The sequence below is a fragment of the Neopsephotus bourkii genome, unplaced genomic scaffold (assembly GCF_033783945.1).
Source record: "Neopsephotus bourkii isolate Nb327-2 ecotype Australia unplaced genomic scaffold, CSIRO-AGI_Nbou_v1 NB_756, whole genome shotgun sequence".
NCBI classification, from domain to species: Eukaryota; Metazoa; Chordata; class Aves; order Psittaciformes; family Psittacidae; genus Neopsephotus; species Neopsephotus bourkii.
In genome coordinates this window covers 1,050,717-1,074,075 of record NW_026901254.1, presented here as the reverse complement: position 1 = coordinate 1,074,075, position 23,359 = coordinate 1,050,717, and the positions used below count along the sequence as shown (strand labels likewise).

Here is a 23,359-nt window from a genome sequence, read left to right as displayed (position 1 = left end):
AATTAATGACTATAAAACATTTTGATATTGAAGTTCTTAGAATTACTTTTATGAGTTTTTATAATTTTAAGATGTCCTAAAAAGCCAACATTTTTCAGAGAAATATTTATTTTCTTTTCTTAATAAAGGGGACACTAGTTCTACAGAATTAATATACTTCCATGATCTGTATAAAATAAAAGATTATTCTAAGTCTCATACCATACCTTTAAGATTTACTAGCACACTGTAAAATAAATGTAAGTTGCATGCAGTTTCTACAGATGTGTTTCAACATCCATATATGATTCACTGTTGAAAAAACCCACACAAATGACAACGGGGATATATCCCAAGCGAAAACACAAAACTAGTATCTAATTTCCAGAAACTGCTGAACATGCTTTGAGCTGTGCAGAATAGCAATGATGAACTTGTGGGGCATGTCTCAGCATCTCAGTGTACTAATGCTGATGCAATCTCTGCCATAGTTCTCAAACATCTGCCATAATTCTCAAACTTTGTCTGTATGCTAGGGAAAAAACCCATTGAACCTTTAGTTACTTGGTTAACTAAATCAGAAGACAACTGATAGCGCACTTGGCATTATGCGGCATGCAAGCTGATCTTGGAACTAGTCATACCATTTTCCATTAATTTGTACATAAAGTCTTTCAGAAAATAACCAGTACCAGGTTTAGCTGCATATCATGATACATTTTAATAAAATGTTGATTTAATATGGTTTTTAATTTTCAGATTTTCTTAACATTGTTTCCCTTATATTTTGAAAATAAACTCTTGCATTTCTGCTTATTTCTTTTCCACTGTAATTGAAATTAATTACTATAAAACATTTTGATATTGATTTAAGTTCTTGGAATGACATTATGTATTATCCTCTCTGCTACAAGAGGGAGTAGTACCTTTTTTGCCTGTCTGGCTGTATTGTTTTAGGTATGAGTGAATCTTGGGGAAAAAAATATGTAATTTGCTCCATAATCAACTGGTATATGTGAATGACTAAGCACAATACTATCAATCCATGCAGCAGTAGCAGGTCATGCAGTAATGTTTTAACATTTTTAGGGGGGGAAAGTCAGAATCAGCAATAGGGAAAGTTCTCGTATCAGCACAGACAGGCCTTAAGGCAATTGAGACCATGTTTTATAATCCATGCACAACAGTTACTGCACTCTTTCTGGAAAATGTAAAGCCTTTTTTTTTAAGTCAGCATGCCTTAAATTGACGGTGGAATTCAAGCATCACAGCATGGCCACATGGAGACTTTACCTTGGTCAACTGAAGATGTTTACAAAACTCGGGCTCAGATTTAGATCATGGCTGCTTTGTTTGCTCTAAGCCCTTTGTGTACACTCAGCCAAAGATGATGCAGTAGTGCATGTCGAAGATCCTAGGATAGACCTGACAGGAGTCCTACACTGATGCAAAACAAATGAATTCTTGTAACAATCAACATCGGCCAGCAGTTTTGAAGAACAAGTAAACTTGGAATTCTTTCTTCTGCCGGTTATAACAGGCAATAAGAAAAATACTGCAGTTAGATCTGGGCTAGAAATACTTTTCTTGTAGGAAAGTTTTTTTTAGAGTTTAAATGTTTTTTTTCTTCAATAGCAAGAAATCATGGTATTTCAGAATAACTGGGCAGAATTGCAGCATAGATATTTTTCTCATCCCAGAAAACCCAGTAACTTGATAATTAAGGCTTTCAAACAACTCATGGGAAACCCAGCTTCAATCACATAATCTATATGACAGTCTAAGCCTCAACTTTCCTACTAAAAGATTATTTTAACTATAATGCTGGTGTGGACTTCCCCACTAGCAGTGAAATCTTCCAAGATTTCTTCTGCATAAATGCCACTCTGTAGAAGTAATTTCATACTATTAGGGACAGAAAAATAAAGAAAACGTAACTGGTTGTGGATGGCTGATTTTAGGATGGGGTTGATAAAGTCTTTACACACTGTGAAGATGAGTTAATTACTTCTGTAAAATCAAAAGACGAGCATGGAAACTGGAGAACCAGTATGCAACAAGTACCTGGATTTGGTTTTTGTATATCCAACCTGAGCGCTCTACCTACTGTATTGCCCTACCAGCTATTTTGGTTTCTCTACTGATAAATTTGCTATATACTGTGCCAAGCTGTAATAAGATCTATTTTGCAAGGATAGTAACCCCAACATGCAAACACCAGAATTTTGCCTACTCGAAAGTCCCCTGTAATTCAGACTGGATTCATTCTTTTTAGTGCTTCCCCCAAACACTGCTTTAGAGAGTGAAAGGTGTCTATATACCTATTGTAATTGTATCTACATTAGCGTCCAAAGAAATACTAAAAAAACCATGGATTTCTTCTGGGAGGGACTCAATGATCTTGGAGCCCTTGACATGCTCACCCTCAGCAATCTCCATGGAAAAGATCCTGTTTCAGTTGTGCAGTTCACACAGCACCAAAGACCAATTCCCTGTCCTACATTTTTTGTGACCTTAAGAAATGACAGAGAAGCCATGCTGGAAGTTGCAGGGCCTGAAAGTGCTTTCGCCATCAGACTCTAAATAAGGCAGAACAAACACAAACCAAACCTCTTCAGCCTGAGTGCTGCTTTCATCTGCATGTTAGGACTGCAGTAGAGTGCCTGCCAGCCATGTCTTCAGAGGCTTGGCCTCGCTACTGCTATGCAAGCCATAGTGCTTAACGCGCCACTAAGCAGCCTTACAACCACGCACAGACAACAGAAATGCCACAGATCTTACTGGCAACTGAACAAGTTTGCACAAGCAAATGCGCATGACTGATGCTAACGGTGTGCCACCTACCACCGGCATCACTCAGTGCACCCCGGGTGCACAGACCTCTCATGGCAGCTTCTCCTGAGGGTGGCAAACCTGTGCTGATGGACACACCTTGCTGCTCTTGCAGGGTAAAGAGTATATGCCATGCCATTCCTTGGTGCAGCCTGCTGTTCCCCACCTCCCCGTCCCCAACTCATCTCCATGGTATTACTTCAACTATAGCTGTACTTGGTCAGTACCACACTGCGTGTTATTAAGTCAATAGAGGCAGAACGAAGAAAATCATTGCTGTTTGGTAGCAAACACCAGGTCAGCCGCAGCTACCTGCGAGCAGCCCAGCAGCGCTGAGCCACCCCGGATCGCTGCCTGTTGCCGGAGCCTGCCCCCATGAGACATGACCAAAGCCCCGGCCCGCGCGGGGACCTCTCCCGCCCGCTCCGCCTCTCGGCTGGGCCTGACCCCCGCCCGTGAGTCCCCCAGGGAAAGCTCGGGCGTAGGCATAGGGAGGCGCAGAGGACCCAGCCGGGCGCTCAATGCACAGCGGGGAGCTGAGGAAACGGTAGGCACCGCTGACCCCTGCGAGGGCAGGGCCCCGCGAGCCTCCAAATCGCCAATGGCGCGGCGACCGCTACTACAAGAGGGGAGAGCCAGGGCTGAGAGACCCGGCCGCGGCAGGGAGGGTCCCGTTGCCATGGCCGAGGGGCGGAGCGCCGCACGGAGGGTGCTGGAGCTGAAGGAGAGGTTGGGGGGCGCGCAGGAGTCCGATGAGGTATCGGCGGCCTCCCGGGCTCCGGGTGGGGTGTGCAGATGGAGCCCCAGGAGGCTGCCCTGTTATCTGCATGTCCACTCAACGCGAGTGGCGGTGGGCTTGGCGGTGCCGCTGGCGGACGAAGTCCCGTGGTGGGGCAGGCTGAGGCTGCTGGCCCTCGGCGCGCTGAGACACCCGGGTCCGGGCTGCCCCTGCCGCTGCCCCCCGTTTTGTTTCCGTCCCCTGTTATGACCAGGAGGGGTTGAAGGAGGGCTGGTGGCCGTCAGGTCGTGCGTGGTTATTTCCTGGGTGAGGGCTAAGGCTTTCTATGGGTGGTCAAGAGGCCATGCGTGCAGTCAGGTGAGGAAGAGAAGGAAAACAAGGCTGCGTTCTTGTATCTAACCTCGTAGATGTTCTTATATCTAACAGGAGCACAGGCTGTGTGAAGTCTTGCCAGCTTGGCCACAAGGTGAAAATGCAACAGCAAGAGTGCTAATTTTTGTTTTCGTAAGGGCTTTTCTTGGCAAAATAGGTATTTCTGCTTTGTTTTAATGTTGTGCAGCAAGAGGAGTGGGAGCTGTAACACCCTGCATTCTTATTCCTGGTGCTCGAGACCAAAGCTGCTCTTATCTCTAAAAAAAAAAAAAAAAAAGAAAGAAAATATCAGAATATCAGATAATCTCTGTAGGGTAATAGTAGCTGCAAGGACTGGATAATGAATACTTGAAGCAAGCACATATCAGTGGGGAGATGGATCAGAGCAGCCTATGGAAGTTGTGCTTGCCACTTGAGGTACAGAGGCAAAAGGGGAGATAAGCACAGACTGCAGGGCAGCTGAAGGGGGAAGACACCCTCATTCTCTGAGGTGCAGCCTGGACACTGAAGGGAATGGAAGCAAGGTGGTATGTGCCAGATTGGCCTCAATGTATTGCGAAGTAATCACATTTGACTGAAGGTGTATTCAGTGGGGTGGGTTTTCTTTGAGGGTTGGATTCCATGTGAAAGTACAGAATGCATTTGGTGTGATAGAATTGTAAGACACTAAAATTTGATCAGTTTGTAGAAGTATTTGGATCTGAAGGGTGGCAGTGAAATGTAATCTGCAGTGCATTTGGTAGTTAATGAACTTGAAAAGCTTAGTTATTAAACATACCTACTGTGTCTTTTCAAAGCGTGTGTATGTATACGCATATAGAAAATACTGATTCTCCTAGCCAGTAATGGTTTATCTTCCTGAATGCCAATGCTGTAGGTTTTATCTGTGCAAAATGCAAATATCTGTGCAGGTGCTGCTTCTGATGCTCCAATTTGCAGTTCAGTTGACTTAAAATCCCTTGTGCAACAGGAATTATCAGATGTTACAGCCTTTGACTTTTTTAGTGCCTGGGGTTGGTGTTGATACCCTGTTTTGAACAAGAGATTGAAAGGGAAAAGGCAAACAGTTCTAGAGGTAATTAATTTCTAAGTGATCCCAAGCCAATAAGCTTCAAAACACATTCAACTCAAGTGAAAAAATGTGTATAGCCCTGTAGATGGGTTCCATTAAGGAAGGAGATGGACAGTTTTTGTAGCATGACTTCAAGCAGGTGCTGCATAAAATGAGACTAATGGTGGTGCTGCAACACTTCTGCTGTCCCTGGAGAAGCTGTCTACTGAAATAGAAGTATTTACAAATAACAGGGACTAAGGAGTCGCTGGGGAAGTGAGAAACTGATAGTCATAAATTGGCACTCATGACTTGCACTGCTAATAAAAGGTAAATCGTAACAAAAAATGTGATTATCATGTTTAAAGGCAAAGAGGAAAATTTTAGGTATGTGTATTAGCATTACAGATGTGTGTGTTCAAGTGTTGGTGGTGTCAGATATTTCTATACTGGAGAATAATATTTCTTGGCACTTTTTAATAACTGCTGAATACTTATTGATCTGGTAGTAACCAGAGAAGATGCAGAGCCTCTATTGTTCATGTCAAAGGCTTCTTAATGTGTGAGGTTTTATAGCTACCCCTGTGAGTTTTCAGAGAAGTGACCAAAGAACGAACAAAACAAACGATTTAGGTATTGAGTGATGCTCAAGGGACTACAGAATTTCAGCAGGAGAGGAAAAAAGTACTGTGATGTTGTTTGTGCGGGTAAATGAAATGGTCTTCATTGAGATTGATCACGGAGGAATGAGAACAGCTGCATGATGTTGCATGTAAGATGTACCTTTTATAGAATTAAAGGATAGTGCCATGATCCATGCCACTTTGAGACTTTATGTAGATATGTCCTGCCAAATTTATCTCAAATTATATTCAACTGACACCAGCTGTCATAAATATATGCAAATCTCTTAAGGCATTCGACTTGCTTCTGTATGATGCTGATTACAGTAGCAGTGTTATGGACCTGATGCAATACCTAAAGTGGATTTCAATTGCACTCACCAAAAATAAGTGCTAGACCTCTTGAAAAAGAATATTAATTTGTGGTTTTGGTTGTGGGCTTGTGGTGGGTTTTTTTGGGGTGATAGCTTATTATGCATCTATTCTGGACATGCTGCTGCTCAAATCTTTCTTAATTTAGAAGACAGCAAGTGTGGTAGGGAAATGCTACAAATACTGGAGTAATTTGTGGTGAATGAAGGGAGACCCTTCTAGAAACCAGCTTTGATCATGTGCTAGGCTGCATTCATTTGAGCAGCATGCATTTTAACATGGCTCAGTGGAAAGTCACAGCTAGGAGCTACGAATGTAGGTCACTCGGGATAGGAGACTGTATTTTGGAAAGCATTGACTCATAAAATGATTCAGAGCTCTGATGTATTACCAGTTGAGCATGAAATTGCAGCACAATGCAGTGGCTTATGGAGTAAATGCTGTCTTTGGGTAGATTAGCAGGGTTATGTTATTACTGCTATATAGTATTAGAGGGACAATTACAGGAATATTACGTCCTGTTCTGGGGACTGGCTTTAAAAACAGCACTGCCAAGCTGCAAAGATAGTCAGCCAGAGAATGGCTATAGGTCTGGCTAGCATAACTTGCTGAAACTGAAAACCAAGGTGAAGTATGTAATTAGTGTTTACATTTGTATTGTATAAGATGTTTGAAAGAAACATTTCTTTAGCAGAAAGAGATCATTAGATTTAGTAGCTGGAAACAAAACTAGACACACTTTTTTAGCGAACAGTTGTGGTGCTGTGTTTTGGTGGGGGGTGTGTGGATTTGATAGAGGGCAGAGAAATGACTTGGGAATGTATTGGGTTTCCTAATGTGTTGTCTTCAGAGTCTTGGTGACCTTTCAGACAGGGTGTCTAGTATGGACTTGGTGAAATTCCATGGGCTGTGTTACAGATCAGCATGAGCTAATAATGGGGATTCCTCAGAGAGAGATACGCTGCTAGTGGGCAAGGAGGGAAGGAGAGGAAGCAGGAAAAAGCTACTGGGGTGAAATGTTGAACCAGTCCCTTGATCACAGAAGGCCTGGGGATCTGTTAATTGGTCCCATCCTTTCTGAGGGTCCAGGCTCAGGTAGGAAAAAAAAAAAGAAAGAGATTGTACAACACTTGTATAAAGGATAATGGCACAACACTGGTGCAGTGGGAAGAGGTCAAACTTGGCACAGTTGGGATCTGTTATCATCACTTTCAGTTTTGACTCTGGAAAATTTTGTTTGCTCACGTGCTTCTTACACACTGCTCATTACCATTGCTCTCTGTTTTCCAGTGCCTTCCAGCTTTCCCTCTTTCCCTTCATTTTTAGCTCCCTCTTGCTCCTGTTGTCACCTTTGCTTTTGTCTCAGCAGTATGAGTGTGCCAGCTCTGTTTGTCCACAAGGCTCTGCTTCTGTTGTCTGTGTGTTGCATGAAGATCCGTGTTTTGGGCTTGCTTAGAATGCTGTTTATTGTAAAAACAACAATCCTAGAAGCTTTGGATCATTATTTAGAAATCGGTATTTAGGAATTACATAGAATAGTTCAGGAATCGTATGTAGAGGCAACATCTATGTTCTTTGTAGTTTTTTATGTGGTTTTTTTTAATAAATTTTACCTTCTGTGAAGTTTGCCATCTCTTTTAAAGTCAATAGAATTTTTCCATAAGGGTATAGCTGGTAGTGGTATGAAAGGAAAAATAGTCTGAAAACCAGTGGAGGGTTGCATATGTGTTGTGTACATATGGAAGAACTTGGGGGGGAAAAGAAGTTACTGGGTACAGTCCAGTGAGGTAAGAGCCAGATGGGCTACAAATGCTTCAGTAAAATGTACGGTTAGAACAAGGCATATGAATGGTCAATCTTCATCTTGTTCCTGTAGGGATGCTGGGGAGGGACTCTTCATTAGAGGCTGTAGTGATAGGACAAGTGGTAGTGGGTTAGAACTTAAACAGGGGAAGTTTAGATTGGATATAAGGAGGAAATTCTTTCCTGTTAGGGTGGTGAGGCACTGGAATGGGTTGCCCAGGGAGATTGTGAATGCTCCATCCCTGGCAGTGTTCAAGGCCAGGTTGGACGAGGCCTTGGGTAATATGGTTTAGAGTGAGGTGACCCTGCCCATGGCAGGGTTTGGAACTTGATGATCTTAAAGTCCTTTCCAACCCTATGATTCTATGATTGTTAAAGGCCTGCTCAGAATGAACTTAAGATAAATGCTTTCTCTTTTTGCCTTATTTTCATAGAATCATAGAATGGTTTGCATGGAAGCTACCTTAAAGGTCATCTAGTTCAATGCCCATGCAATGGGCAGGGATGCCTTTTACTAGACCATGTTGCTCAAAGCACCATCATACAATAATTGTAATGTTCTACCATATAAATATAATGACATCAGTTTGTTTCTAACAAGCTTTAGTTTCAGTGACAGGCTTTACTCTGTCCTGTGCATCACAATATAGGTTTTTGTGGCCTTCACTGAAGTCTGATAGATATTGGAGCTTGGTGTTTTTGCTTTAAAAAGCAAACATCCATGCTTAGTCTGATAAATAAATCAGAGCTCTTTAGCAAATAGGATAAATATACGCAAAGTTTCTCTGTTGTACTGATGTTCTCCACAAATTAAATTTGCTGTTTGTGATTGTAAATATGTTTGGTTTTAAGTGCCAACAGCTTGGAGATGGGTAATGTCTACTGGCAGGCTGGATGATGCCGTTTACATTGACAGGTTACAGTACAAGGCAAATGGAGCTCTCTTTCCTTTGCTGGTTCTGTGCACACGTAGCTGCTGATCTCACTGCAGCTTGAGCAGTTCCCTGCTTTCAAGAGATCAGGATCACTTCTAAAAGGCTTGTCAGAATGTTTGATCAATGCTTTCTGTTTTCTTCTTAATGAAACCCTTTTGTGTGTCTTAATTTGCCAAATGTGAAACACATTTCAAGAAAGCGAAATGAACGGTGTGGTCTTTGGTTTAGAAAACATAGAAGGTTTTGTCTTTCATTAAAACGTGTTGACTGCTTTTGGACATACTTGTCATCTAGGTGCTTTTGTAATTTAGCCTGTTGGATTGAAGTTATATGAATAGGAATTGCCTTCTTCCTGAATCTGTTCTTCTGAAATTAATTCTGCTTTATGAATTAACATAGCCCGAAGCCCGTCAAAAGGAAACTTTCAAAACCCCTGTGCTTTTTTTGTAACTTGATGGGAAAAAAAATCTTCCAGTGTTCTTCCATGTGCAGATTTGTCTCTTGTCCATGGGATTTATTCCCAGGGGTTTACACTGCTTCAGTCATCCTGTATAGCACAACATAACCTGTCAGCAATGTGTTACTGCAAAATAAATTAAATAAATAGGAATATATTTTGAAATTAAATTAAAACAAACAAAAAGCAACCTAACTTGACACTGATAACATAGTTTCTAATGCTTGTAATTAGTATTGCAAGCAATTACTGTGGTTTTTTTTTTCTACTTAAGCATCTTTGCCACACTTTTTTTCCCTTGTGGGACTATTTAGAAGTCTTCAGGTCATTAAATTTGTAGCCTATACATGTGATGCATCTGGAAACAAGTTAAATGTTAAGCTTGTATTCTTCTCAGAAGGAAGAAAGCTCTCTTGCCATGCAAAATTGTTTTTAAGTTCATTATAGGTAGTCTTAAGCACAACTTCCTGGCTCATGGACTGTCTTAATCTTAAATAGGAGATAAGCAAAACTTCACATGGCTTTTGTACTGGTTCTGAAATTTTGCTCAGCGAGCTTTTTTTTTGTAGGTATCCTGCCATTTTGTACTTAAGTGGGAGAGAGTTGATTTGCTACCTCTGATCTTAGGTGTATGTCTTACCATTACAGCTTCTCTGATGTTTTCCCGGGATGTGAAGCATTTCTCCTATATTTCTGTAGGTCTCAAACACTGTTAAGAAGGTGGATGATTTGCAGTAAGAACTGCATATCAGACATGTGGATAGAGCCCACTGTACACAGTGAAATTCAGTGTCAAATGTGGTATTACATTATTTTAATGCATTATAGGAACAATGGAACTTAAAACAGTAGAGAAAAATATCCCCCACTGCAATTTGTAAATTGCTGCTTCAAGTTTGCTGCTTGCTTATTCTAGTACCTCTTCTGCCTCCTGCAGCACCATTTCAGAAGCAATATCTGATACAATAAATAACAGTTAATTGGTTAAGTTAACATAGCTGTTACTGTCATTGAAAGTTTCTGGTAGTTTTCTGGGTAGTCTGTTTTGCATTCCTGCAAGTTCCTGCCATTGCATTTAAGAGGCAATGATCTGAACTGCAGGCTTTGTGAAAGCCTTAAGAAATGCTGTTAGTTCAGTTGCACATTAATTCTGTCATCTACATAACATAGCTCCATGGAAGATTGTGAAAGTTGCTTGTGTGTAGTCCACTGCAAGACTCTGGGGGTGCGGTATACCCATTGCCCAAGGAATTGATTACTTTGCCAAAGAAATTTATACTATAAATGAGATTTTTGTGTTATTAAAACACTTTTCATAGGAATATGAGCATTTTGTATTTACAAAATTCTTTTCTGTTTTGATGGAAAACACTGAACTTTGTAGCAGGTGCACGTTTTATCAGTGTGAAACAAAACAGCTGTTGTAGCCTGAGCTTGTTTTTTTTAATATACAAAGTGCAGTTAAGCTTTCAAAACCTTATTTTTTGCCAAATGGGCTCCCACCTGCTCTATAGGCTTTTCTTGGAAAAATGGTGCTGCTCACTGGGAGACTTGCTGATTTTTGCATGGTGGTTCTGCATAATGCAGCTTTTCTATTGTTTCTGTGGCAAACAAGGGTCACTGCTACACAAGAAGTGCGGCCATATGTAGGTAGCCTGTTCTACAGGTGTACTGCTGTATTATTGATCTTTAATATAATCTACGGTAAATTTATACCTACTGGATATTCTGGTGTTACTGAAATTGGTGGGTTGGCAGAACTATCCTGGTTCACAGTCCAGACCCCTGACACAGCCCTGCTGTGCAGTAAAGGAGTACTTTTCCTGGAGTTACTGATGTTCCTTTTAACACTGTTGAGTGGTTTTGGAATAAATGTGTGAATCAGAATGAGAAAAATAGAATTTATGCATCTGATGCTTTCTTCCAGATTATAGAAACTCTTGAGGTACTACAGAATTTGGATATATCACTGGATATTCTAGTGGTAAGTGACCAGTAATACGTTACTCTTCCATAGTGACTTACAGTGTGAATGTCAGTGGTCTGCAATCATAGAAGCAGCGAATATGTTGCATTTTGTAATTTTGATTCTTAATCATGATTTCTTTAGAGGTTTGTACAGGGAACCATGGAATCTTTTCCAAATACGAGGTGAAAGCTAGGCATACAGCTTGAGAAATGCAGTATTATGCCAACAGCGATAGTACTGACCAAGAATCTGAGCGTATAAAGAATACTACTCAGAGGTGGTTTCTTCTCACTGTAAAACTGATTTCAAGTCAATGTGTAAAACTAAGCAAATATGGGTAAAATGTTCTCTAGGTCAGTTGTCTAAATCTTGCCTCTTATTCACAGTTCAAAATTAATTTATTTCATTTAAAGAGCAGGCATCCAAAGTAAGGATACTTGTGACTTGTATCCTTATCCAAGATGCATCCTATCAGATTTTGTATTAGAAATTCTCACACTGGCTTTGAGTTATTATGAGCAAAGTGTCTATGTTCTGGGAAGAAAATTGCTGAGGTGCTGTTTTGTTGTTTTTTTTTTTAGTTGCAAAACAAAATTGCAATTAGTTATTTAAAATAACAAAGGGCTTCTGCAGGCAACTCGTGCCCAGCAAACTTATATGTTTTATAATGTGACAGGCTTTGAAAGCCTTCAAGTCAAATAGAGGAAAGAGATGCCTTACAGCTGGGGACTCCACATATTTTTTTGATGCATTTGAAGAGCATAAATAGTCTAAATGCTAACATGAAAATAATTGTACTGGGGAAAACAGAAAATGACAGGTTTTAAATATTCTTTTTTATTTCCCTGTGGCTGAAGCTGAGGCTGAGTTCAGTCATATGAGCTCTGCTTCTCTAACCCCTCTACTACTGTTGTGGTTGAGATGCATTTTGCATTACAATATGTCCGCCATACATCCTCTCTAACATGCTAAAATGTACCTGCGTAAGCCTAAAGGGGTGATAAACATAATTCACTGGAGCAGTATGGATTTTGTGGGCATAACCATTTGAGCCAAGCGTAATTACTGAAATAAATACATTTAATGGAAGAAAAAGACTTCTTAGTTTTATGTGTTAAGACTGCATTTTATTCCCCATATTTGGTTATAAATATCTACCTTCAGTTCTGTTTGTGGCATAAAAATTGTGTTTATTTTTTAGCTGCCATAAGAGTACTCTGACTACTATGTTGATACTGCTTGTAGCTTTTTTAGAGAAGATTTTATTTGGGATGTTGTTTGATTTATTCTGCCCATCTTTCTTGCACTATCTTCAACAGGAAACTGGCATAGGCAAAACAGTTAACAGTTTTAGGAGACATGCCACTGCTGGGAATATAGCTAGAACCCTGGTAAAACAATGGAAGAAACTTATTCCTTCTGAAAAGAAAAGGTAGGTGAACTAACTTTTTTCTGAAAGTTAATTATACTGTAGTTAACTTTATAAAATACAGCTTGGAAAGCTTAGGAAAGTGTTTGGAATGACAAGTTAGCATTAGGACAAATGCATAAATTGAGTGGAAGAAATAAATTTTGCTTTTATAAAATATCGGCAGACAAATCAGAGTAACTAGGATTGGTCAATTAGCCATCCAGCACTCACTTCGACTGCCTCATTTGATTGGCACAAGTTAAGTCCCAGCTGGTGCAAGTGGAACTAAGCCAATGGTGGGCACTGCTCTTCAAGGAAGTAGGAAGCTTGCTCTTTCTTCCCAGAGGTGGTGGTTAAATGAAGCAACATGCTAGTGATTTGGCTCTATAGAGGGCTTTCTTATAATGCTCTTATTAAAGTGGACTGAGAGAGGCTTTCAGTGCTGGAGGAGTCCCACTGAAGAGGTGTGCCTTCTTCAGAATGAAGCAGCCACCACCACCATGTCCAAACTGAGTGCTTCAGATGTTTTGCAGACCTCTGACCTTTTGAGGCAGTTGAGCTGAGAAAGCCAGAGGTTTAGATGAAATAGTGCATTTTAAGTCTGAAGTTGTCCGAACAATAGGAAAGTGGAATATCAGAAACAATGATAAGCAGGCTGACCTGTTGTAATCTGTATCACCTCCAGAGTATGTCATAAGTTCTGTCTCTTCATTATTTCAAGTGTGATAAAGCATGCAGGAAAGCTTGTGTAAAAAGTGGTATCCAACACCCTGTACGCATTTCAGGCATGTTTTTGTACTGACAGTTATGGTTGTACCCCCAACTTGTCTTGCTGTCAATTCTTGTTGCAGTATTAATGGTGCCGGACCCAAGAGCTGCTGCTTTGGGGTTCTGTATTGATAATGGAAGAATAAGAGCACAGCAGAGTACAGGTCTGGGGCTTCTAAAATTATGACGCATGGTGTGATTTTAATGCTTCTAGTTTTATTAATACAGTAAAAAGATTGATCGGGAATTTAGCATCAGATGTAGCATGGAATGTGATTTAATTTTTTTTTTTAATGTTTCAGCACTCACAGAGAAAGAAAACAAGGTACTGAAAAAGATGAGACAAAATCTTCCATTTCCAAAGAGGTTACGCCTTCAGAGAAGTCCAGAGCATCTGTACTGACCTCCAGAAGTTCCAACAGTGCCCCCGATTCTAAAAAGTTGAATAAGAAGCATACTTGTAGTGAAAAGATCCACCAAGGTAGAGATTCTGAGTCTCAAAAAGAATGTGATAATAAAGAATGTAGCAATGATGATTATGAGCATGCTTCCCAGGGTACCAGTCCTCAAGCTAAAGAAAGTGACTTCAAAGAGAGAACCTCTACAGAGAGCAAGAATTTTTCGGAAGAGCAGCATTCCTCTGTAGCCAATAAAGACTTACCGCAGCTGAAGAAAAAGCCTGGAAGGGATGCTTCCAAAAAGAGGAATCCTAAGCATGTGAAGAAACCAAAACAAAAACTTGTCCTAAAAAGCAAAGCCAAATTATCTAGTGATGAGGAATTTGAGCCCCCTACTATGTCTTTTGAATCTTACCTTACTTATGATCAGGTTACAAAGAAAAGAAAGAGGAAGGCTTATTCTACAGGTGAACAGCCAAAAAAGTGCTCTGAACAGAAAGACAGCTTGTTACTACAGAAGACTTCAAACTTTTCCTATGTGAAAGAGGCAGAGGAATATGTAAAAAAATGTGAGGATGCTCAATTGGAAACTCCCAATAAAAAGGTAAACCATTCCATGGTTGAGATAATACCAAATAAACTGCAGATGAATAAATGCTTTGGACTCATTTTCAGTGAAATGCAGCTGTATTTGTTTTCAGCAACAGCTTGCCTGGCTCTAACATGATGATTGTATTGCAGTTGCTAATAATTGCAATAATTGGGGTGCACCCCTCTTCCCTCCCCCCCCCCCCCCCGGATTTATTGCTTACTGGCAGTTTACAATTGATCCGTTTTGTATTTTTAAGATGATTTCCAATGTGGCAGTAGTCTTTGATCTCTATAAACTAATCTGCTATTTACCTGCAAAGTAAAAGTGCTTACTTTTGGAAAGATATCCCCTTCTTCCATTCTTGACCAGCCTGGTTTGTGACTACAGCAGCTGTTTGTGTATAGCACAGTCATTTTGTCATATGTAGTTTGTAATAGTGAATGTTAAGATATGTGGTAGAAATGAACTTTTTGTTTTTAAAGCATTGAAGTAAACCACAGTACAGCATCTAAAAATAGCTTATATGTTTGTAAATTAAAATATCCTAGTCCTTGAGGGAGATGAGGCTTAAATAGCTCCTCTGAGCCAAAGTAGATCTAAATGTGCATTAATCAGACCTTTTAAATGAAGCCCTTTTGTGCACTGGGAATTAGAGATCTCTTCAGTCTTTATTGTGATGTGAAAGCTCCAGGCTTTACCTGTTGTGGTAGATCTGCAATCTGAATGTGGTATCTTCTGTCCAAACAGAAATAGTAATGTTGAGACTTGTATATGATACTCTAGGATAAACTGAGGAAAAATTTTGTATGTTCAAGCAGTTATGAAAAGTTACTAAAGATACTGAGATGAAGTTCAGGGTGATGTAAGTTTTGGGCTGTGCCTAGCTTACAATTGGAGTACACCTAAAACCCAATTTAGATGTTCATATGATGCCAAGCATTTGTAGGGACCTGTACTTGCGAGATTGCAGTATCTTTAAATTCCTTTTTAAGGGGTTATCTGTGGAAAACAAATAGGCTAATCAGTTTATCCAGTGCAATGTAGGAGACTTAGTTTGCCTTTAAACATTTAATTGTGGTTTTGTCATCTTGTGGTTTTTGTCTCATTCACTGCATGCCTCTAACCTCAGTAGTGATTTATCTGAAACTCTGTTAGCTGAACATATCTGCTCTGTTCTTTAATCCTTTTTTATGCACTAATTGCAAATATCTCCCTAAGATCCTTTTGTGATGTAGTCTTGGTAAGTAAGAATATGAAAGGGTGTGATGAAAAGTAACCCAGTGACTAGATGTTAGTGCAGAAAAGCAGTTATTCTAGTTATCCTAGTTAACCTCATGATTTCCTTAAGGGCTGTTTTTGTAGCTTATTTTAAGCCCCAGTAAACCCAGATTTGTAATATTGAAGCAATATTTCCTTCTCTGTGCACAGGCCAAGGTGGCATCCCTCCAAGATCTTCTTAATACTCCACTGCCTAAATTTCTGACAGACATCTCAATCTCATCTCCCCCATATGCTGCAGACTTTAAAGGTAAGTGATATGCAAGGCTGATAAATGTGAAATAGCGCAGGTTTTTACAGCTCCATGTGGAGACATTTTTATCCCTTTCCTAATTAAACTATATTAGATCATCTGTCCATGGCAAAGAAATGCCTTGCTTTCACTTTCTCATCTCTGGAAATGATGTTGAAGCTGAAGAGATTTATAAAGGCTCTTAGGGCTTGCTGAATAAAGAAATACTCTGGAAAGTTATCACAGATGTAGAGGAGGCATGATCAGGTGGTAGTTCTGCAGGCTCCATTTATCTTTACTCCTGTCCATACCTTACAATAGGCAAAGCCTTAGTAGGTACTACCTTAGAAAAAACAAATATAAGAAGCACTACCTCTGCCTTCAGCATAGGAACTTTCTAAGACCTTTATAGGTCAGTAACACAAAGTGCTGATGGTTCCCCTATCATCTCTTGTGAGATTTCAGTGGTTTTGTATTCATCTGGTCTTGAAACATCACTGCTACTGCAGCTTCTGGGTTCTGTAGGATAGCTCAGGAAGATCAGTAATGTGCTGCTGACTGATAAGAGTAATGCACATGTGAATACAGCTCATGTAAACCTGGGCTAAATTATATAAGGCTGGTTTGAGTTGGAGCAGCTCACTTGCGATGTACATGCTGGTTTGGTGTTAGACTTCTGTAACATGTAATAACACATGTAAGGGCCCCAAAACTAGTGTGGTAATGTTGTATTTCAAGAAAAATGATTATGTGTGTATCCTACCAGCTATATTTCTCTCAGAGATGAATGTTTAAAATATTTTAAAATGTCAGGAGATAAAGGAATCACTGCCTGATGTTTTGTTTGCAGCTTCTGTAGCACCTGTTGTAGAAGCACCCCAGCAAGTCAGTGAAACAGTTCAATTCACAGGACGGAGACTAAACTCTAAAATGCAAGTTTACTCTGGCTCTAAGCCAGCCTATCTTTCAAAGATGCTTACACTGTATGAACAGTGCATCCGTGTGCTTCAAAATAATATTGATTGTGAGTACTTTTAGGGATTTGTAGCAGACTGTGCCTGAAAGTATATTGGATTTCTTATTTCTCCATTGCTTATATCTCCAGCAACTGGCCTGCTAAAGGATACTGCCTCTCCCTATAAATGGTTGAAAGGCATGTAAATAAAGTGGATTTACAGCCATGCTAAAATGTACTTTTGTTTTGAAAGCTTACCTTTTCTTAAAGCTCCAATTTTTAGTTAAAATATAATGTCCTGTGGTTATAAGCCAGAAAGCCAACTGGTACATTCCCCCCCCCCCACCTCAGAGATGGTTGTCTACATAAATAAGATGCACATTGGTAAAGACAGGTCAATAGCTATTCAAAGATGCTTTCTCCATCCTCAAATACAACTGCCAGTTGGTATGGAACTGCTGATTTATAAATATTTTCATAGCCTGACTTCAAAACATGTGTTCTGTCAGCACATGCTAAAATTAACTTGTGTTCTTATTTTTAAAGTGTTTGAGTGGTGTTACCCACTGAATAAAATAAATGAGATACTAAAAGTACTGTCCTCTTTTGTAGCACTGCATGAAGTAGGAGGTGTGCCCTTTGAAATTCTTGAGCCTGTGCTAACACGTTGCACACCAGAGCAGTTGCTTCGAATAGAGGAATGTAATCCGGTAATTTCTGCCTTGTTAAATTCAGGGGACCATGGAGGACATGAGGCATCTGTTTCTGCCTTCCTTGTGCCTTTTGTGATAAAGTTTCTCCATGAGTTATACTGGTTTTCTATTTTGAATACTTATTTCTTTGAATTTAGCTGTCATTATCAAGCCTTCCTTTCTCAGGTGTTGGGATTTAAAGCATTTTGTAGAATCATTACTCTTCACTAAGTGAAAGCCAGTGTGGGTAGAGAAGTGTTTTTGTTTCCAAAAATAAGGAAAAAGAGTATTCTGTATTTACTGCTGATGTAGCTGGGAAAGTTGTTACGGAACCAGCTGTTTCCAAGTTAAACTGTTAAGGCTGAAAAGCATTCCAATTGGGAAGTATGTGGGGTGAGACTTCATGTGTGGTAGATTTATCTACACTGTTAGGACTTTGGCTCTGTGGTGCATTTGGACATGGAGTGTTCACCATTTCATAGTGCAAGCCGGCCATTTTTCTGCGTGGCTGAAGTTGAGATTTGATGTTGCCTGAGCCTGTGCTGGAAACACAACTGTGGCTTGTGAGCATAACTCACCAACTCAAGTATAGAGCTCTGCTATACGAAGCTATGTGATTTCTAGACTGAAGTCAGTATCTCAGTGTGTTGCTGCCACTCTCCATCTTGGAGGCACCTGTGGCAGCGTGTGTAGTGGGATTTGTTCTGCGTTTTCTCCACCAGGGGACTGGTATTTGTCTGCAGGCTCAGCTAACAAGTATTCTTGAAAAATACTATTTTTAAGTCTTTGACTTAAGATATCTTGTGTTCAAATTAGACATTTGCAGAAGAATGTGACCACTTGTGGAAGAAACACTGCCAGAGAGATTTTAAAAGCAAGAGCTTCCTGGAATACGAGTCTTGGCGTGAAATGTATTTGAGGCTGTTTAATCAGAGAGAAGAAAAACTGAAGACACTTACAAAAAATATTATTTCAGCTCAGTCTGAGAAACCAAAAGGTAGAATCCTTGGCTAGCTTTTACACTTACAAAACTCAGTTTCTTCTGCTATTCCTGATGCTTTATATGTAGGTTTTAGTGATTTGTTTGCACTGAGCACTAGTGCTGTACCTCTAAGAGAAGACGTCAAGAAAGAACACTGTTATTTTTAACTTACAAGTTGCTCAAAAAATATGCATGCAATAATACAGTACATTAATGCATAATACTTGCAGCATGCAGTAGACAATCTTACCTTACTGGTTAGAATGTGGATACTAAGCAGCAATGCAAAGATTGCAAATGTAATTACAAATAGCAATGTTAAAATGAAGAAATACAGCATGCAGTCTATATGTGATTTGCCATGGTTCAGTTACTACTTTGGTACCAGATTCTGCTTTCCTGAATTAGTTTTTCCTAAATTTAAACCTAGGAATTGCTACACAACTATATTATCAACTGAACTTTGACCATAAAGGGCAAAAGAAGTTACATATCCTCTGCTTTTCTGTATTAGGCAGGCAAGTAAAAATGGCTTACATGACCAGTGCAGCAAAACCACCAAGGAACGTTCGCAGGCAGCAAGAAATCCATGGGACAGCAGGACCTGTCACCCAACTTCATCCCATAGAGAAGTGCAAGTACGTGCTCTGTACTATGCTTTTAATTTTAGATATCTTTTGTTAATACAATAGCTTGCTGTCAAAATATTTTTGAAGTTATAAATGGCTTTGTACTTGCTTTTTTAAGCAGCTAGTGAATAGAAACTAACTTGCTTTTTAAGCCTTTTATGCTCTTCTGCTGCGTATGTGTTGCCATCCCATGTTTCTCCAAAGTGCCAGTGATGAATTCACCCTTCCAACTGGAGAGTGAGTGGATGCTCCTGTTTTTCCCACATTACACTGATGCTGTTTGAGTTCCAGGGGAGATTTCAGTGTTGATGTCCTGTGTTTATAAACCTGTCCAGTAGCCTCACGTATTCTCTTGCTTTCATAAAATCCCAGTCAGCTGCCTGGAGTGATGTAGCTGACTCAGTGAATCTCTGCAACTTTTAATAGTCCTTATGGCGGGTTTCTGCTTTGGCAGCTTAAAGGAGTGTTTGGAACAGTCAGGCTGTACTAGTAGTAAATACTAGTCACTGATGGAACAAAGAACCGGGATTCCACAAATGTTTCCTTTGCACAGCACAAACCCAACTTTTCTTTGTGACACTGTACTTCAGAGTAGTTCAACAGCCACAGAAGCCAAAGCCGAGATGTGGTGTTTGTCTTACTGTTCTTGCCAGCCTAATGAACCTTCTTGTATCTGAGAGTATGGCTGCAACAGGGAGATAAAACCTATAACACCAGCATCTATCTGGAGACAGACTACTGGCTTTTACTGCTTAAATATCTGTTCTTGTATGAAAGAAAAATTCAAGGTTGATTCTGAAGCACCCCATGAGTCAATGAGTCCATGTACCAGCAGTTGGACCATAAAGTCTCTGAAGAGTATTCATACTGCCTGAACGTGGGTATCTTAAGCTGCGGTCACTCACTGCTGTGGCTGCTGATGAGCATGGTGCACTCCCTTGTCCCCACTGCTTGTGGTTTTTCTCATGTCAGCATAACTGCTCTTCAGCTAGCTCTTTCAAAGTTGTCCCTTTGGGAACTGGCAGGTGGAACACTTCTCATTAATCTGAATATGGGAACAGTTACGCAGGTTGATAAATACGTTAGTCATAGATATCTGGGAACAGGGAGGAATAAACTCAAGTTGCTGCAGATGTGATGCAAGACTGACTTGTAGCTGAACGTGTCAAGAGAGTGATTTTAAGTTGTTGCTGTTATGATACTGCAGTGCCTGCAGTTGTGCTGAGTAATTGACTGCTCTTGGGCACATGAACAAGATAACTGACCTGTGCTGAGCTTAAGGAGCGGGGTAGGTGGGGTGGGGTGTGGAAATGACCTAAAAAAACATTGGAGTGTTTGCTTTTTGTGAATTTCAGTAACTTGACTTAGTGGAGCATCCTTGACTTCCTGCACAAGACAGTGGTGGTATGGAGCAGGATTGACAGCCTGGATATAGGAACTTCTTAAAATCAGCTTTTGCATCAGATACAATATTTTTATAGCTGCACCTTTAGCTGATGAACTTGGAAAGCTTTTTTCCATAATGTTGCTGTTTTCAAGGGAAAGATAGCCCTCCACCAATGCAGTAGGTTAAGGCACTTCAAGTTAGGCTTTTGCTTTCAGCTGCACTGTGTGAGGTTGTCTCTATTTTGACAGACCAGCCTTCCAATTTAGGTGCTTCAAGTGCAGTAGTGTAAACGTCCTTTTTGCTCCAGTAATCTCTGGAGCAGTAGCTGAATGATATATTCAAAGTCCTGCATGCTTTTTTTTTTCTCAGGCAGGATAAATTAGGAAGACCTGCTGTTGTGTGAAAGAAACTGTAAGAGTGTCATTGCTTTGCCTTCTTGAGAAAACAAGAGCTTGTTTAGGCACAATAAGTTTGACTTCATTGCTTTGGCCATGTCCTCTGAACACCTATTGGTTTTGCAAGTTGTAGAATTTTTACAGATGAAATCTTCACTTAAGAAGCTGATCTTGCAGGAGATAAAAAGGTCCTGTGGCAGACATGCAGATCCCTACCAAGCTGCTGTTTGCAGTTCAGTGTGCAGCAGTATATATATGTGGATATATATAACTGGCAGCCGATGTCAGTGACTGGCTCTGAGGCACACGAGGCTGCCCAGATTGGTGACATCATGCTGACACTTGCTTTAATACTTGTTGGTTTAACTCTCTTAAGAGTAGACATCAGCTCTGTATCTGTGTCTGCCTCAGTCCTTGTCCTGTTGAGGATCCTAACATAATATTATGGGTTAGTTACTGTGCCTTTTGCTAGACGCTCCTACTTGTGGGGGGAAAAACCATGAAAGGTTGTGTAAATTTGCCCTCATTTTCTGTCAGAGAGGTAATTAGCAGGTCACCTGTGTTCCAAGAGAAAAATAAACACAAAGAGCAAACCGTAACACAGGGTATTATGAATGGTATTGCTAATTGTTTTAATCTGTCACAAAGTCCAATAATTTAATTTTAAAGATTAGTAAGATGCACCAAATCTAATAAATGGAAAATTTGTGCAAGAATGGAAATGGACTAGGTGACCAGTGGGATTTTAATTTTGACCTTTAATTTAAATTATCCTGATTTTTTACACGTCTTAAACGTTTCTGATCAGTTGTTTGCTTTGTGTTTTCCTTTTTTTTTTTCCAAAATGAGCCAAAGCAAATAGTAGTTTGATGTCAAACACTCTTTTCTTTTTTTTCTTTAAAAGAACCAAGATTCCTGAAAGCAGAAATGGAAATAACATATCATCAAATCCAATCCCTGCTGGCAACAGTGGAAGCTGTAGCTCAAGTGCAGTGACTCAAGATGGAAAGAAGCCTATCAAAAGTAAATGGAATTTACTAAGATCATAAAGCTGTCTGTTAATATATGCTGCTTAATATTATGCTAATATAATTTTAAGTTCCTTACAGCTGTAATCCTAACTGGTCTCTTTGTTTTGCTGTTATTGAAGAAATCGCACCGATCATGAAGAAAACTTTGAGAGCATTGAAGAGTAGAGCTGGACGACGATAAAATGAGGCTACATATTTGAAGTCTGAGTGACTATTTGTATATTATGCTACAGCTAATGCAAGTAATGTTAATGCAAACATTCTTCACTTTGTCTTAGTTAAAATAGGTATGAAACACTGCAGGGGCAAATGATTTGCAATAAAAATTGAAACATCTGCGTTCTTTCATCTGCTGCTTTCTTATTCATGAACAAGGAAAACTGAACTGAAATAAGGTCAGTACATGCTAATGACAAATAAGTTTATGTGGAGTTTTAGATGCTATTTTTATCAGTTTATGTACACATTGCATAAGCTTTTCATGGAAGCCGTTAAGCTGTGGGTGTATTTTGCCAGGTCTAAAGCTAGCTTATAGTGCACTTAATTGCAAAGAGGTCTTGTCATGTCTTGCACAAGAGGGTATCAGAAATTTTGTGTTTGTCTCACTAAAGCTTTCCTAAAGAGACTTTCATATTTTTCTTATGAAAACAACATTATTTGGCTGGATTTTAGTTTTTTCTCTTCCAGAAACAGAAGACTGATTATAAGACAGTCCTGGAGCTGACCTTCTGACCTGCTGGAATGAGGCTGTGAGGCATCCTCAGGGCACCACATGTTTTTCAGCCCTTTTTACTTAAGCAGTGACCTTTTAAAGGAGAGGTAGGAGAAGACAATGTTTAAATTTAAATTACCTTTTTTTTTTCTTTTAAAGCAGGATTTATATACTACTAGGGTAAATAGGGCAGGCAATGACAATGAGTTAATGAAAAAATGTTACTTATGGCCTCTGTCTAGTTGGGACATTTTTGATACAATAATTAAAACCAGACCTGTCATTGTGTGATATCATCTAAAGGCATTAGCTCTTGTATGTGAGATAGTATTTTAGGAACAAGCAGAACAAATTGAAACCAAGAATGTAATGAGTTTTATGCTATGGTCGTCTTTCAGAACTTGTGCAGAGCACTTAATCTAAGTTTGGAGATGCGGGAAAACTTGCGTTATACTCTGATCTGCTGCTCTCAGCCTGTCATGAAGAGGCCTAGCTCACAACCTTGAATGAGCCTTGTGTGTTCAAAGTGAAAAAGCTATTTGGTATTGAATAGCTCTCCTTTCAAGAGTTGTGCTGCTGCAGTTTGGGGCTGGTCTGTGAATGGGTTTGCTTTTAGAAATGAGATACTTCTTTGTAGTTGCTTCATCTAAACCAGTTCACTTGCACAAATTGTGAGTCTGACTTTGCCTTGAAGCCATGGCTTACAAATGGAGGAACTCTTTCTATAGACCACACTTAGACCTACTTGCAGGTACTTGTGTTGTA

The 23,359-nt window shown here is 39.9% G+C and overlaps 1 protein-coding gene across 4 annotated transcripts; it reads left to right on the top strand.

Annotated features, from left to right (window-relative positions):
* Positions 1–3,454: 3,454 nt before the first annotated feature.
* On the top strand, positions 3,455–22,230 carry LOC133213034 (elongin-A-like). Of its 4 annotated transcripts, none has more exons than XM_061354981.1 (11): positions 3,455–3,568; positions 11,091–11,147; positions 12,452–12,564; positions 13,614–14,313; positions 15,730–15,829; positions 16,662–16,835; positions 17,379–17,476; positions 18,275–18,455; positions 18,955–19,078; positions 21,756–21,874; positions 22,002–22,230. In XM_061354981.1, the coding sequence occupies exons 1-11, from the start codon at positions 3,491–3,493 to the stop codon at positions 22,061–22,063; spliced, it is 1,806 nt and encodes a 601-aa protein (XP_061210965.1). In that variant the 5' UTR covers positions 3,455–3,490; the 3' UTR covers positions 22,064–22,230. The 4 variants fall into 4 exon arrangements, with proteins under 4 accessions (XP_061210965.1, XP_061210966.1, XP_061210968.1 ...); XM_061354982.1 differs by lacking the exon at positions 3,455–3,568 and adding an exon at positions 4,592–5,745; XM_061354980.1 differs by lacking the exon at positions 3,455–3,568 and adding an exon at positions 10,529–10,809.
* The last annotated feature ends 1,129 nt before the right edge of the window (positions 22,231–23,359 follow it).